Source organism: Siphateles boraxobius, unplaced genomic scaffold (genome assembly GCF_051911475.1).
Source record: "Siphateles boraxobius isolate OS27281-9 unplaced genomic scaffold, OSU_SipBor_1 66, whole genome shotgun sequence".
Taxonomy (NCBI): domain Eukaryota; kingdom Metazoa; phylum Chordata; class Actinopteri; order Cypriniformes; family Leuciscidae; genus Siphateles; species Siphateles boraxobius.
This window is the reverse complement of record NW_027509193.1, coordinates 10,469,590-10,486,739: the sequence shown is the minus strand read 5'-3', so window position 1 is coordinate 10,486,739 and position 17,150 is coordinate 10,469,590. Positions and strand designations below refer to the sequence as shown.

Sequence of the window (17,150 nt, the reverse complement as noted above, 5' to 3'; positions counted from 1 at the left end):
ACAGGGACAGACTTACAAGTATTGTGCTATCTAAATGTTGTAAATGCAGCACACAGCTGAACATACCACAGCTAAATTACTTATCGACCCAGTGTCACATCATCCCAGCTGAGCATGTCACATCATCAGTGCTGGTGTGCCCCAGGTTCGTATCCCAGTATCCTCAAACGCATGCTGGAGTTCATCCCAACTCCCAATCAATTAAGTGTGTCACTTTATCTGAGGATAGTAAATTTAGTGCACAGAATATGAGATACTCATTCAACCTAAGAGGAACTTTCATTAAGCTGTTATTAGTCCCAATAGGATTTACCAGCTGTCAAAAAAGAAAAAAGAAAAAAAAAAGACAAGCCTGGAGTAGTGGAATTCACTAACACACAGCAAGATTTCAAGGAGATTTGCCAATATACAGTGACCTCACAAAATAGGCTATATTAAAGTACACTTAAATGCCATTATATGATATAATGTCATTGTATTGTACACTGCAATGTACTGCATTGTATAACAAACCATGTGTAATGCATTTGACTAATTACTACTCGTTTTACTACGTATTTCTTCGGTTTTATAAATCAATGTGGAGTTTAAACAATGCTCTCTCTCTCTCTCTCTCTCTCTCTCTCTCTCTCTCTCTCTCTCTCTCTCTCTCTCTCTCTCTCTCTTTATCTCTCTCTCTCTCTCTCTCTCTCTCTATATATATATATATATATATATATATATATATATATATATGCAGGTGCTGTCTTGATAATTTGTAATCAAATGTAATGAAATTTTAAGAATTCATACATATTGCCAAATGCAAAAATCTAAATGTTTTTTTTGTGCCACATCATCATGTGGATTCAGGCAAACAAATAAAATAAAATAAAATGCATAAATAAATAAAACACTGCACATGCACAAACATAAATACAAAATGTCTGTATTTGTATTTGAAGCGTCAGTACAGATCATAGACTGGTACAGATGCTGAAGAGGAGATGCATTATGAATAACACTAGTGCCATCTAATGGAGAACTGCATCCACTGTAAGGGCAAGTTTTATTCATATCAGATAGTCTACTACACATTGTGTAGGAAACTACAGTCTATTAAATGTACTCTATTCTTCTCCCGGACCCTTCTCCCGTTCACCGGCCACTTACTTTTATAAATTTCGGAAGAAATGGATGAATTTACGTAATGTAGCTAATTTTGACAGATAGGATACAATGAATTGAGGTGCAAACATTGCGTTGCCTATCGCGCGTTAGATCAACGTGATCATTCAAGGTGTTTAAACGTCAAAACACATGCACTTACACATATTTGACAATCGGAATATAGGCTAGGTCATGATATAGGCCCTAGGCCTAATTAACAAATGTGTGAATATTTTGAATAAAATAAATAAAATAAAAATAAAAGCGATAAGCCTAGGCTGCTTGGAATTTGAATTTTAGTAGCCTAAAACAAGCTATAGTGCAATTTATTTTAAAGACTGGTCCAGGCCAGGCATCCAACGGTAAACAAACAGGAGATGTCAATGTCATATACGCTGTAGCCTATATAATTTTATTATTTATGTCTTTTTTTTTATGTCACTGTACCTGCTTCGCCCGAAGATTCCGAAAATTAGAGAATTCCTAATCGGCTATTTCCGACACAATTCGCCCCCTATCGTAAAGTGTGTATTTGAATCGGTTGTGTTCGGGCATTTCCGGATTCACGATAACGGTTGGAATGTTCAAATCTTCGATGCTAGCTTTGCTACTTCTGGCCTGGAGTGGATATTGAGCTAAGAAAGCGACTGAAGAAGGAGCAAATAAACTAAAAAAAGGAGGTGAAGAGGAGCCTGGCTACGGAATGACGGTGTTGCAGGAACCTGTCCAGGTATTTTAATTAAATGTTAAAGCGCTCCGTTGCACTCCCAGTTGCGGGAGAAGACTTTTATCCAGCCCGAGAGACCGGATGATTGAGCGCTGCTACACCGCGGTCTCAGTTAGCGGCTAATGCTAAGGGCCTCTGCCCTTTATCTCACACAAAACCTGCACATTAACATACAGTATATTGCTTTTATTTGTATTTACAATTGCCGTTTTTATAAATGCAGTGCTTGTCAACTCGGGGCAGTTTTTTTGTTGTTGTTTGTTAGTAGTTTGCAGGCAAGCTAATGTGTTGTTTTGCAGGTTAGCCAGCTGCCTGATTTATTGGGTTTTTTATTATTGGGGTAACTTAGTGATGTTTCATTTTGACGCTTGTGTGAAAATATCTGCTGGGGTAAGGATAATTGTAGATTTGCATGTTTACAGAGATTGCTGAAGAGAATATAGGAAAAGTAACGTTAACATTAACCAGTGCATTTAAAGTGATTTGATGATTAGCAATTCTGGAGTTGGTTAGTTGTCTGATATATGAGCTCATTAGATATAAAAACATAACATGTGATTGCCTTTCAAATTTGTATTTTCATATTTATAAGTTATGCTGATTTAATGGGCCAACATAAACGTTAAAGGTTGTGGGTTTAAAGTCTTCGTCTGATATTAGCTAACCTACGGTTCATCGAGTACAGCACTTAAACCTATGTAAGTTATGTCTGTCAGACATCAATTCAAATGCATTTACAATGTGTGCACATTGGCTTTCACAAATCAGAATGAGCTGCCTACCTAGTCAGTATTTTGTATGCATCACATCTGTCAGTCAATATCAGCTGGCTTTCATCCTTCTCTTCCAACCTTTGTGTAACTTTATACTGAAATCGTTCACCATTTCCTGAAACTGTGATTAAGACATGATTTAATGACAGTAAATAATTTCATATACATTTGAAAATCTCTGCAATCAGTCTCATTGTTTGTGTAGGAGTTTTGATGATCAGTTGTATACTTGCTGCCAGGTGTTAATACAATCATTAACCTTACTTCAGCAAGTGCTATTGTTGACAATTTTTGTGATGCATATTTCTTATTGTTAACTGTGTAGGTAACAGCAGCTCTGTTTTGATCCATAGGCTGCTGTATGGCATGCTCTTAACCACTACGCCTACCGAGATGCTGTATTCCTGGCAGAGAGGCTCTATGCTGAGGGTAATTGCACAAATCGTGCTCCGTACAGACAGACAGCATCCTCCATTTCCCCTCATCTTTCAGAGCTGAGCCGAGGCATTGCATTAAAACAAATTTGTGTGACTCAAAATGGAAGCTGACATTTTTTATTCATTTTACACGCCAACATTAACTGTTTAAAATACCTTACACTGCTTGCATTATTTTACATTTTTTATGTCCATCATATTAAATCCAGACTGATTATATAATTTAGGAGAAATCCTGTTCCCTTCTATCATTTGTGTTCTTCTGAATATTCTTTTCTTTTTGCCTGTCAGTCCATTCAGAAGAGGCGCTTTTCCTGCTGGCCACATGCTACTACCGTTCAGGGAAAGCGTACAAGGCCTACCACCTCCTGAAAGGACACAGCTGCACCACACCACAATGCAAATATCTCCTTGCCAAGTGCTGTGTGGAACTGAGCAAGTATGGATGATTCCCCAGCTAATCATAACTCATGACTCATGATCATCATATCCCATCATATTCTAATATCTCTGATATTCCTTACTAAATACTCAATATCTCACAATCATAGCAATATTCAAAAGCAACTGCTAAATGCTGCTAATATAATAATATTATGAGATAATAGGCAGCAGCAGAGGGCTGTTCCATAAAACAAGATTAACCAAAATAAGCCCGGCTTGTATTCTAGTCAGATTTATTGTTTGTTGATTCTGTTTCATAAAGTAAACTTAAAATAGTTCAAACTCAGTTACTCTGGCAACTTATGCTGGGAAAGTAACCTGGTCCAGGGCAGGTTAATTTCAGGCTGAGCCTGAGTTGTTACACAGATCCTCTAACACTGACCGACAGGAAGATTATGATACTGACACTCTTGCATACCATTATTTGACTTTATTTACCACAACAAACGTGTTAAATAATATTGTATATTAAATGTTTATGTTAGTGTTGTTATATACACACACATATGTGTATATATATATTATGAATTTTTTTTTTTACAATATAATTTAACACGTTTGTAGGTTTTCTTTTCTTACTGGCTGAATGTTTTGTGCCCAAGATTTAATTAGATTGTTTTAAAGATTTATGAATAAATTTCTCTTGTTTTGTTCGGCAGCTGTAGTAGTACATTTTTATGGTTATTAGAAGAGCATTAGAATATTACTATCTTAAAAAAAGCTTTTTAAAGCAGAAGTTAAAATCACAAAATTATAAATAAATAATTACAAAAGCACAGATTAAATTTTAACTGGTAAGATAAATCTGATCTTAGTAATTGGCCTACTGTATATTAGCCTACATTTGATTGACTCAATTACAATAGTCCCTTTACTGTTATTGCTATCATAAAAATACACTTACTTGTAGTTTTAAAATGCTAAATAAGGCACATATAATGTCCAACAAAAAATATTTTAGCATATATATATATATTTTTTCTGTACTTTATTGTCTTTAAATTCAAACACATTTAACACAATTATACAAATTAACAGTTCCTTTAAAGACATAATATTTTCCCCCAATTTTAATTCCTTCTTTTTCATTCAACTTCCTTCTACTTTTTTCAAAATATATATATACAAATAGCCTATTAATAAAATAAATATTATAAATATTCACATTTTTATATCAAACTCTTAATAATGAGACACAATTCCTAATAAGTTATTCAAGTAAAATTATTTAAATATCAAATAACAATTTTAAATAAGTAAATAAATAAAATTGCAAATAAATAGAATTAAAAGGAAAGGAGGATTATATAAAAAAAGTAATTAATATAATATGTGTTCCTTTATTTTATGGAATTTTTTTTGATTTAAGAGTTGCCCATATCTTTTCAAAATGTATACTTTTGCTCTTAATTTCATGTTATCCTCTCCAGAATATCTATTCTATATTCCTATATATCCTATTCTCACTTTAGAAACTAAATCTAACCCTAAATCTAACCAATAATTTAAAACTGGGGATTCTTGCTTTCTCCAAACATTTTCTGTTGTTTTAAAAGCTGTAATACTCAGCATTCTAAATAAGTATAAGTCATCTTTATTAAGTAGAATAGGTCCTATACCCAAAACCTATAGTTTGTTTATTTATTATTTGGCTTCTTAAAAATGTCTTCACTGAATTACTTCTGTTAAATTTTTTTTAAATTATTTTAAGTATAAAATATAGGCTATGAGTGTAATGAGCTATAAGTTCATAGCAACTTATCCAACATCCTAAAGATAAATTATTATAGTTAGAAGATATTTCTGGTGTTATAAAATATTGCATATTCATTTTCTAAGCAAAATGTATATTTTAGTCAGAATTATTGCGCTCCTATTTGCGCCGCAGCGCTCGTTCAATGTGAAGTTTGCACGGCTTTCTTACATTTAGAGATGGAGAATATACTTGTGAAATGTATGTTTTGCACTGAGGATAACGCCATGTCTCAAACGCATAAAACGGCACAAAATAAATGCTGTTTGATGGTGGATCGATTTGATCCGTGATCGACCTCTAGGGCTGCTTAAGAAAAGCGTGCACATGCAATTATCTAGACTAGATAAACGTGGATCAAATTAGTGGGATTGGTGAACTTCAATTACCTTTTATGAAACCTCTTTAGGCCCAACTTAATTGTTTGGTTCATTCAAGTCAGGTGTTGGAGTTTAATCCCCGATTGTATGCGTCTTTTATGAAACAGCCCTCAGGTTTCTGCATTTCTACTGTCTTTTGTTCTGTTTACTTTCACTTAAAAGGTTAGTTTTAAAAAAAAAATTTTTTTGTTTTTTGCACAAACAAAGCACTCATGTTGCTTCATAAAATTGATGTTAATCCACTGGAGTCACATGGAGTGTTTTTTGATTTTCTTTACTACCTTTCTGGGGCTTGAAAGCGGTAGTTCTGTAGGCTGTCAGTGGAAGGACAGAAAGCTCTCAGATTTTATTATCTTCATTTGTGTTCCGAAGATGACAAAAGTTTGGAACGACATGACAGAATTTTCATTTTTGGGTGAACTAACCCTTCCAGCCCTATTTTAACGATCTAAGTGCATGGTCTAAAGTGCACGGCGCAAATTTCCGTATCCACTTTTGCTAGTTTAATGACTGGAAAAATGGTCTGCCCCCCCAGTGCATGGTCTAAAAGCGTTGTCCCTATTCTCTTAATAAGTAATGGTAATCAGATTGCAATTTCCCTTTAAAAGCCAGTTGCGCTCGTTCCATGGCAGATTCGCTATTTATATGGCTGAATTTGCAAGCGGAAAGATTGAACGCATCTCCATAGATGAAACGGATTTCCTCGTGCGTGAGGTTAAAACGCAGAAGCAGACCATCTATGGGGATTCCACCAAATCTTTATGTACACAATATTAATCTTTTACATTGTAATCCTTTTATTTTTAATATTTGGCTGGTTTGTGTACTGCTGGGCGTCCCTGTGTGTGTAAAAAGCAGAATGTACGTGCGTTGTGGACCCGCCTTACTTACTGGGCTCTTTAACTAACAAAAAAAAAGATTGTGCCATTGGCTTTAGACCAGGTTTCAGTTGGTCAATGGCGCAGTCTATTTCAGTTGCCTCAAAAAAGGAACGCGCCAACAATGCACCTGACCAGACCGGCACGCTCATGGGCGCACAAATGGGTGCTGAAAGTAGCAAAAAACACTTGCGTCGCACCTGGTGCTGCATTGCGCTGGGTGTATGATAGGGCCCTTCAAGACAAAGTGACCATGTATACATTTGTACCTAACATTTAGATCAAAACATGCATTGGCTGTGAAAGTCTTGAAATCCTAAGAGTTTTAAGTGCTACCAATTACTGTAGAATGGCTGGTATCTTTACTTTAGTACTGAAGTAGAAGTACTTTTGACATCTCTAGCCGAGGGCCATGTAATGAAACATAGGATGTTAATCATAAGAATGATTGGAATTGAAAGCTATAGTTAGATCTCAATAACAATGAATACTGTTTGAATTGCAAGTTTTCTGTATTTGTATTTTTCTCTGTCAGGTTGGCAGAGGGAGAACAGATCCTGACCGGAGGAGTCCTGAACAAACAGAAGAGCCAAGACGACATCATTACTGAGTTTGGAGACTCAGCCTGCTTCACTCTGGCACTGCTGGGGCAAATCTACTGGTATGTTGAGATTGTTTGTCCACTTACCTTGACCTACTGAAATCAGTGAACCTTAATAAAAATACAGAGATATGTTCTCTGCAAGGTTATTATAGTTTTGCTTAGGGCTGTGCAATTAATCGAATTTTGATTTCAATTTCGATTTTGGCTCCCAACGATCTCCAAAATAGTACAATCGAGTAAAAACGATTATTTTGCCACGTTCTGTTTTGCAAGAACTGTCTTATTTTGTCTTGTGTTCTGAATGACTCACGCACGCGCACATCCGCCCCTCCCGAAGCCATAAACTCTCTCAGCCTAAACAGTCATAAATTGCAAGCACAATAAACTTCACAATAACAATTAGCTAATTTAATATAGACCGGAGTGAGACCATCGTCGCGATATCTCTCTGCTCGATCACTGTAGCACCTCAGTTCAAGCGAACGGCGCACATGACCTTATCATCTGTTGTTCCGCTTTACAGCACGAAACACATCGAGAATGAACACAGGGAGCGACATTAACACTTGTCTGCTTGTCCGGGAAAATGGGATTTTTAAGTTTCAAGTGAAAGAGTTTTACTTGCCCGACCGATCGAAACACGAGATGGTTTTGATCTTATACAGTCAGTGTAAACAGAGATTGGTAATGGATAGTTTCTTGAAGCTGCGCTGCCTGTCTATTTGTGAGAGACACATTAGTGGAGAAATCAAAACAAATGAGCCTTACAGCTCACACAAAAACTCACAGAAGAAACATACTGAGGCAGAAATGTTGAGTTTTTTTATTAATAATATATGAAATAGTTAAAGTAACATAACACGACTAAGCGCTGTTCTATAATATCACGATTGCAAATGTTACATTGAATTTAAAGTTTAATAAACAAGTAGCCTAGTTTATATGTAGTAACTTACATTTTAGATGCAATATTGACTGGTTTTGTTCTATTTCACCGACGAAAATAGTTACAAAAGAAAAGCAACACTAAGCGCTGTGTTTTGTTACTGAATGATTAATTATTTTGAACGAATTGTTTTAGTGAATAACTCAATGATTCATTTATTAAGACGGTCACTTGCAGCCACCTATTGATTTATTGTTTAAAGGTATCATTGATTTTATTTTTTATTGTATTATTTGTTTAAAAATTAATCTCATAATATTTTTATAGTTGTAATTTTGCAGTGCAAATTAATTTATTGATAACAGCCCTTTTTATGAAAACTGAATTTGATCAAATGTAAGAATTTGACATAAAACATATATTTAGTAAGGATAAATAAATTGTCCTTTATAAAGGTAAGTAACGCCCTGGTGACCCCCTACAACAAATTACTTTGTTAAAATGTCACCTTTTTCACCACTTGTGAGTTTGCAGGTCTGTTTAATAGTTCATAAAGTACAATAAATGTTAAAATTTCGATTTTTTTTTAAGAATTGTTGAAAGCTGTCTTTTAATACATGCAACACGTTCTCAAAGTCATGTGAAATAATCATGTTACATAATCGTGATTTCAATACTGACCAAAATTATCGTCATTATGATTTTTCCCATAATCGAGCAGCCCTAGTTTTGCTTTTTTAAATTAGTTTTTTTATTTTAATATCGTTTTCAATTTTGCTTTAAATTTCACTTTAGTTTTAGTTAGTTTCATTAATGGTTTTGTTAGTTTTAGTTTAGTTTTTATTTTGGTCTATGGAGAGTCCCAACAAAGATAGTGGATTTTTTTCTATCCTGGTGGGGACTTAAACCTGAATGCACACAGACTCATGGGGACTTGTGTCACTGTGAGGACCTAAATTGAGGTACACAAGCATATAAATCATACAAAATCATACAAAAAAGTTTTTTTGAAAATGTAAAAATGCAGAAAGTTGTGTGATGGGTAGGTTTAGGGGTTGGGTTAGTGTACTGTAAGGAGACAGAATATACAGTTTGTTTGTAGGCTACTGTATAAAAACATTACGTCTACGGAGAGTCCCCACAAAGATAGTGGGTGTGTGTGTGGTTGTGTGTGTGGTTGTGTGTGTGGTTGTGTGTGTGTGTGTGTGTGTGTGTGGTTGTGTGTGTGTGTGTGTGTGTGTGTGTGTGTGTGTGTGTGTGTGTGTGTGTGTGTGTGTGTGTGTGTGTGTGTGTGTGTGTGTGTGTGTGTGTGTGTCTGTTTTTGTATGCGCGCGCTTGTGTGTGTGTGTGTGTGTGTGTCGTGTCCTGGTATTCCATACATTGCGGGGAAATGTCTCCACGTGGATAATAATATTAAATGCACCTTTCACCCTATCAACCTTCATGAAAACATGACATCTGAAACATACAGTACTTAGCCTAGTAGCCTACATTAAAGTTTTTTTTGTGCTTGATGGACTTGTTTTGCTGTTGCACCCGCGTCTCGCAAATGAAACGGCATTCTAAAAAAGAAGTCCAATGTGCGTCTTATTGCCTTGTGTTATTTCCCATTCCACTGCAACAGATGCGTCCTTTATGAACAGCGCTTAGAACTAGCCATGTGTTCTACGTTACGGTCCTTGAGCGCATCACAGAAGGACAGCGGTTAATCGCCTCAACAACTTCAGCACGCTTATGAAGCCAAGCGCCATATCAGGCATTTCCCTAAACAGCCACAGGTCAGATTTTCCGCCAAAGCAAAGAGCTAATTAATTACGAAAAAGATTATTTATTTTTGCTAATTATTATTTTATTACAGTTAGTTTTTCAGTAACTGTTGTTAGTTTCGTTTAGTTTTAGTCTTTCATTTATTATGAATTTTTAATTTTATTTCAGCTTACGAAAATGTTTTTTGACCAATAGTTTTAGTCTTAGTTTCAGTTTTCGTTTACGAAAATAACCTTGGTTCTCTGCAGTTGTTCCTGGGAAAGAGACGCTTGCGAGAGTCTTTGTTGTTTAACTTGTGGATACAGCAGGCTGGAACCAAAGCTCTTTATCTGTAATGGATTTAGAGACATACAGGACTGTTTTGAGTATTTTGTTTTGCACTCATGGAGATTTAGGGCTGCACAATTAATCGAAATTAAACTAAATGAAAAGGCTATGACCCCCCATTCAATTTTTAATTTAATGACTATATGTTCGTGAAGAGCGGCTTTGTTATCAGTAGTAAATGCTGCTCCATCTCTAAAAGTACTGCAAGTTTGAGTCACTTAGTTGTAACGTGAATTTGATAAGCAACCTGCACCAAACAACATTTAATAACATGTTTTTACTCACTTCATATCGTCAGTCGAGTGTTTGAAATTTCATTTTGAGATTGTGGCTTCTTATCACGGAATTAGGGAGACAATATGACATTTTATAGTATTCTATTCAGTGATAAAGGCTATGTTGATTTTTATTGCATTATAATTATACTTTATTATTATTAAAATACCAGAGAAGGCTTGAAGAATAGAAGAAAGCATTTCTATCTTCTTTTTATTCATCTACAGCGATAGCTGTATTAGCTGAATAAGGTTTTCCTGGAACGTCATTGTATTACTTCTGCAAGCCATATTAAGAGTTTGAGAGCATGAGGGCGCTCTTTGGCGTCCAGTAAACAAACACCTTGTAATGCTCACTCCATCCTATTTTGGGTAAAAAAATAGGAAAATTAATCCTCTCTAAAGAAATGTATATAATAATACATATGTTTTTCTCCAGTGTACAGAAGTTTTTTTCCTCACAGTGGATGCATAAAAGGCTCATATTTCATATTAAAAACATGGACTTGTTTTTGACTTTGCATACCTCCTGACAAAAATAACAAATGATTGTCAGATTTTTAAAATTATAATATAATATTTTTATTTTATAATAAATCCTTAGACCTTTCTAATGATTTATAGTCATAGGCTGCCTGCATGTTAACTGATAACCCTGCTTTTTTCCCGTAAAAATAAGTTTTCTTTAAAATAAAAATATAATTATTTTCTTAATATTATATTATGTTTATACTTAAATACTCTATTTTTAATTTTTAAAAATGTGAATGTTATTGCAATAGTAATATTTCTTATTTTGTTTCAAATGTTTATTTTGCAATAATAATCATATCAATTATTATTAGTAATAATAATATGTATAAGCACAACAAACCAGGTGTTCTTATATACCCCCCCCCCCCCCCTGCCACCTTCAGGGAAGGTGGCAGGTTGTTTAGTAGATTAGAGAGATTCTTCTTATGTATTACATGAGATATATAGCCTCACAACTGCTGCACTCTTGTTATTGTGCTAATAACACAGACAACAATCACTTTTGGAGATGTTTACTTAAATACACAGCTAGGAAATGTACACAGCTAAATCTGTAATGTTTTAATTTTGTCTTCAATACACCTCTGTAGACCTCAACAAGTTTGTTGTGCTGTTGCACTTTATGTGTGTTTGGGTTTCTCCGTGAGCGTCTCACAGATGCTGTGGTTCTCGAAAGCTATACATGTGACATTGTCTTACAGCAAATAATCCATTTTTTTTTTTACATTGAATTGAAAAAAACCTGCTGTTTCCTTTGTCAAAGATTGTTATTGGATTGTAAAGTTTTGATTTTTTTGTTGACATTTTCAGCCTATTGTGTATTTTGGCAGAAAACCAAAAATGGCTTTTTTTTTTATTGAAACATTGCAGTTTATGAATTGAAACATTTTCAGTGGCTAAAATGTTGGTGATCATGCACAAAACTAATATACCTTTCTTTGTCCCTGCAGCAAAACAGATCGAATAGCAAAAGGAGCTGAATGTTACCAAAAGAGCATGAGCGAGAACCCTTTCTTATGGTCTCCATTTGAGTCTCTATGTCAGATTGGTGAGTTTCTTATCTGTTATTAATTAGGGTCATTATCCAACCTTATTTAAGCTACACAGTTACATGATGACTCCATGAGGAGATGTTAGATTATGTGATTTTAAACTGTGCCCTCTGTATTACAGGGGAACGACCGGATCCAGAGCAGATCTTCAGATTGACCTCCTTGCAGAATTTCAGTGGAGGCAGTGGAGGAGGCATCCCCCCTCCTCCCATCAGCCCTGCACACACACCTAGTAACAACATGGGGCACAGACAAGTCGACACGGTCCTAATGGAGACCCCACAGGATACTTTGGTATGTCCTTCCTCTGGTTTTCCATGCATTTTATGTTTATAAAGACAGATTTGTTTATGCATTAAGTATATGAGGGGCATGGGTTGACTATATTTAACGTAAACTATGATTATCCTCTTCATCATATCTTGGCATTGTCTTTCTTCCCTCTCTAAAGGAGCTAAACCGGCTCAATCTAGAATCTTCTAATTCAAAGTACTCCCTAAATACGGACTCCTCTGTGTCCTACATCGACTCCTCCGTCATCTCGCCAGACTCCATTCCACTGGGCACCGGTGGCTCACTGTTATCCAAACAGGTGCAAAACAAACCCAAGAGTGGCCGCTGTTTGCTGGGGGGCACAGCCACACTCAGCCCCCTAACACCAAGGTAACGATCACTTTTTTTAATGTAGTTCCAAGTACTTTTTTTCTTCATTGATTCCCCTTATGAATGTGATAAATTGGCAGAACTTTGGTTATCTTATGATTTCATTCAAGTAATTGTTCTTTCTGTTTAAAACTGTGAAGTTTTGGAATTTTGCCTCTGGAGCCGAGCCCGGGAGACCCAACGTACCTGCAGAATTACGGTCACAGTGGAACTGGGATGGAACCACCTCCTCCGCCTGGCCCTCCAAAGAAGGTAATCTTCTTTCCTTAAATACGGGGATTTTTTAAAGGTGCTTTGTTTTACTTTTTTACTTTTTAACCAAGGTTTATTGCACTGGAAGAGAGTCATTTAGTTTGTACATTACTATTTTGCACCCTTTTTTTTTTTTTTGCTGAATGACATGTATTATGTCATTATTCCAAAAGAGTGTGAAAAATACTTCTTTCTGTGTCTCATTTATAATACAGACTATCAAAATACACTCTTTAAAACATTATTTATGTAAGGCTTTGTAAAAAAATAAATGATCCCCTCCCCCATTTCAGGCCGTCAGTAGAATCAGCCAAGTGGGGACGAAGTCAGTGTTTGCACAGAGTGGCAACAGCAGAGAGGTCATTCCAAACCCTTTCAACCAAACTCAGACCACTGCCCCACAGACCAGGTACATGTCACTACACATTTATACAGGCAACTAATAGCTATGATAATGGCTACTGATGATATCTCTTTCTGGTTTGTAGTACTACACCGCAAGTGCTGAGCCCAACCATTGCTGCTCCCCCAAATGTGCAGCCACGGCGGAGCTCAAGACTCTTCACCAGTGCCAGCTCCACTGCCAAGGTACTGTCTTTTACTCATGCAAGTTTAAGCATATACATTTGCAACAACAACAAAAAAAGAGAGAGAAGGTTTTAACATTCTGTCAATGATGGAATTGAACAGGAGAACAGTAAGAAGCTGAAAATGAAGTTCCCCACCAAGATTCCTAACCGAAAGACCAAAACGAAAACGGGTAAGGGAGGAATCACCCCATCTAACCTGAATGAGAGCATTGAGATCCTCAAGCTGGATTCTTCCATATCGGAGGGCAAAGGCAACATCGGCTCACCACAGTTCCAAGCTTTTAATCTACAAAAGGCTGCTGCAGGTATCTGAGAATGCTCGTCTTTTTAAGATGTATTTGTAGAATTATAAACAAATCGACCTATTTATCTTTTTTTTTTATTACTAATGCAAATAATGTAATTTCTGCAAAATTGAAGCAGGTTCTTATTTTTTTCCCCCTTTGTTTTATTCAGATGGGCTGATGACGTTGATGCGGGATATTGGGAGGGGCTATCTAGCTCTCTGCTCTTATAACTGCAGAGAGGCCATTAACATCTTAAGTCAGCTGCCTTCACACCACTACAACACAGGGTGGGTGCTGGGTCAGATTGGACGCGCCCACTTTGAACTGGCTGAATACATGCAGGTGAGTCAGGGCTGCCTAAATCAAATAACATAATTTATAATTGAAGGCATTCAAGAAATTATCAGTGGTAAAAATTATTTATTTCTAGTTATTCTTACAGAAAAGGTAATCAAGACTGAATTTTTCGGTCTGTTTAACCAGGCGGAGAGGATTTTCTCAGAAGTCCGGCGTATTGAGAGCTATCGAGTGGAAGGTATGGAGATCTATTCCACAACACTCTGGCATTTACAGAAGGATGTGGCGCTTTCTGCCCTCTCTAAAGATCTCACTGACATGGACAAGAACTCACCAGAGGTTAGTTTCTCATTGCAATATAGCAAATGCACAGGTTTTGTGAGCAATGCTATATGTCATGGTTTACTTTTTCTTGTCCCTGTGTACAGCCCTGGTGTGTAGCCGGTAACTGTTTCAGCCTACAGCGGGAGCATGACATTGCCATTAAGTTCTTCACACGGGCCATCCAGGTGGACCCCAGCTTTGCATACGCATACACACTATTAGGGCATGAACTAGTTCTCACAGAGGAGCTGGAGAAAGCCTTGGGCTGCTTCCGCAATGCTATACGCCTCAATAAACGTCACTACAATGCCTGGTATGGTTCAGACTCTACTCTTTGGCTTTGGAAAAGAGAGACTACTTTTGATTATACCTGAAGTGCATAAAATGAAATGGTTGAATCTCACTAATTAATGTTATGTTGTCTGCCACTTCAGGTACGGCTTGGGAATGATTTACTACAAGCAGGAGAAGTTTAACCTAGCTGAGATTCATTTCAAAAAGGCTTTGAGCATCAATCCTCAGAGTTCTGTACTGCTCTGTCATATTGGAGTGGTGAGTAAATCTAATGCAGGGAAAATAGTGTCAGTTTAAAGTGATTCAGTCTGAATTTGTGGGCCACATGCTCTTATTTCTTAGGTAAACGACAGTGCAAGATTGTTTCTTGGAATTTGGAATGTCATAATAGCTCTATATGTACTTGTTGCATTGCTACATCTTTATATCCATTCTCATGTGCTCCGAATCAGGTTCAACATGCTTTGAAAAAATCAGACCATGCACTGGAAACCCTGAACAGAGCCATTAGCATCGACCCCAAGAACCCGCTATGCAAATTTCATAGGGCCTCAATTCTCTTTGCCAATGAAAAGTACAAGGTACTTCTTAACTTCTTACATCAGTCGGCCAAGATGATATACATTTTTAAATGTTAAGTAACTAATTTATTCCTCACAGGCGGCTCTGCAGGAGCTTGAAGAGCTAAAGCAAATAGTGCCCAAAGAGTCCCTTGTTTACTTCTTAATAGGAAAGGTACACCTAAAGCTCAGCTGCTTACTTGCTTATATTTTACATCAGCTTTATGCTGATATCATCATTTTAAAAACGTCCACTAAACAAATGTACATCATCTTTATAGGTCTATAAGAAGCTTGGCCAGACTCATCTGGCACTAATGAACTTCTCTTGGGCCATGGACTTAGACCCCAAAGGGGCCAATAATCAGATCAAAGAGGCCATAGATAAGCGATACCTCCCAGATGATGATGAACCTGTCACTCCTGATGACTATCCCTACTACTCAAGTAAGTATCCTACCCAGTGAGCCATTTAAGTGGTGCTGTGTGTGTGTGTGCTCTATCTAATATTGTTTATTGGTCTCAGCAGCGGAGGTGGAGGAGTCACAGGAGAGCAGTATGACAGATGCTGATGACACACAGCTCCACACCGCGGAGAGCGATGAGGTTCTGTAGCCCTTGGATACCACTCTGGACTTTGAAAAAAAATGCCAATTTGGGGGCTACTCGAAGACTCCAGCTCTGAAAAAGGAGGAAGAAGAAAAAAAAGGAAAACAAACCGCTGCTAATAACAGTACCTCCTCATTTCTGTCATTTTATTTTCATCATTCGTTCTTGCCTTTTTCCACCCCCTCGTCATCATGCCTTAGAGGTCTCTCATCGGTCTGATCTTCTGGTCCTGTCTCATCCCTCATCGTCACTGGCATCGTCACCTTTATCGTAGACACATGATCACTTGAAGAATTCAAGTTCTGTCTGAGCTCAAATTGCCCTTATTTGCCAATGACTCCACTGTCTTCTCAACAAGTTAATTGTCAATTCAAGACTCAAAAAAGAGCCACAGACATTGATCTATGTTCCTTTCTTAATGCATAGACCTTTTATGTTATTTTATCGGCATTTACTCTGAATAAAGACCTGTGTAAGAGTTGGTAGTCCTTTGATTCCTCTCCCCTCCTTTTTTCTTCATGGAACGTAATGCTGGGAGAAAAAAAAGCACTTTCTGCCCACATCAAAATAAAAGAAGTGTTTGGCTTAAGAGATTCAATGTAAACTGCATATCTTCTAACAGATTGCCATCTGTTTAGAAGAAAAATTGTTCTGAAAGTTGACCATAGAAAGTACTAGTTCTGGATGATGATGTTTTCTTCCCACCAGATTTTAAAACTTGTGAGTGATACTCAAAAAGCACTTATGTTTTAATTTATTTATTTTTATCAGAACAATTTGCCACTGTCACACTTATCTGTTTTATAGTTATGAACCAAAATATCTGCATCCATATTTTTGCCTAGCTGCAGGACATTGATTAGAGAATTGTTGATAAAACGATAAACGTATGGGTGTGGTGGTTTCCTTGGCACACATTAGTCTTACTGTGTTTTTAGGAACCCATACCACAATGTCCAAATTTACAACACTATTGTATGGCACAGTGACCAATGGTCAGACTTCTTGAGACAATTTTCTGAAATGTTGGTGCTGTTGAGGATAATACTGATGAACATAGAAAATGTGCATAAAGTATCTTTCATGGATTTTATTTTACCAGAACATGTTTATTATTATAAAATGTTTTTGATCTCTGCTAAATGCTTCTTATTGTACATTTTAAAGAATTAAAAGGTAATAGAATAAACAACTTTGATTGAAAGTCCTGATGTGTTCATTGAAGAACAATACGAAACCTGTACACTAATCTAAACTTGGCTTTTTCTTAAACACTGTTCAAAAGTGC

General features: G+C 36.6%; 1 protein-coding gene across 2 annotated transcripts; it reads left to right on the top strand.

Moving 5' to 3' along the window:
• Positions 1-1,697: 1,697 nt before the first annotated feature.
• Positions 1,698-17,066, top strand: cdc27 (cell division cycle 27). Of its 2 annotated transcripts, none has more exons than XM_077212141.1 (19): positions 1,698-1,879; positions 3,003-3,078; positions 3,378-3,525; positions 7,077-7,202; positions 11,885-11,982; positions 12,108-12,280; positions 12,438-12,649; positions 12,790-12,901; positions 13,195-13,310; positions 13,390-13,489; positions 13,592-13,796; positions 13,948-14,120; positions 14,262-14,414; positions 14,504-14,712; positions 14,834-14,951; positions 15,146-15,274; positions 15,354-15,428; positions 15,535-15,700; positions 15,783-17,066. In XM_077212141.1, the coding sequence occupies exons 1-19, from the start codon at positions 1,853-1,855 to the stop codon at positions 15,866-15,868; spliced, it is 2,502 nt and encodes an 833-aa protein (XP_077068256.1). In that variant the 5' UTR covers positions 1,698-1,852; the 3' UTR covers positions 15,869-17,066. The 2 variants fall into 2 exon arrangements, with proteins under 2 accessions (XP_077068256.1, XP_077068255.1); XM_077212140.1 differs by having other exon boundaries at positions 1,715-1,879; positions 15,780-17,066.
• Positions 17,067-17,150: the final 84 nt, after the last annotated feature.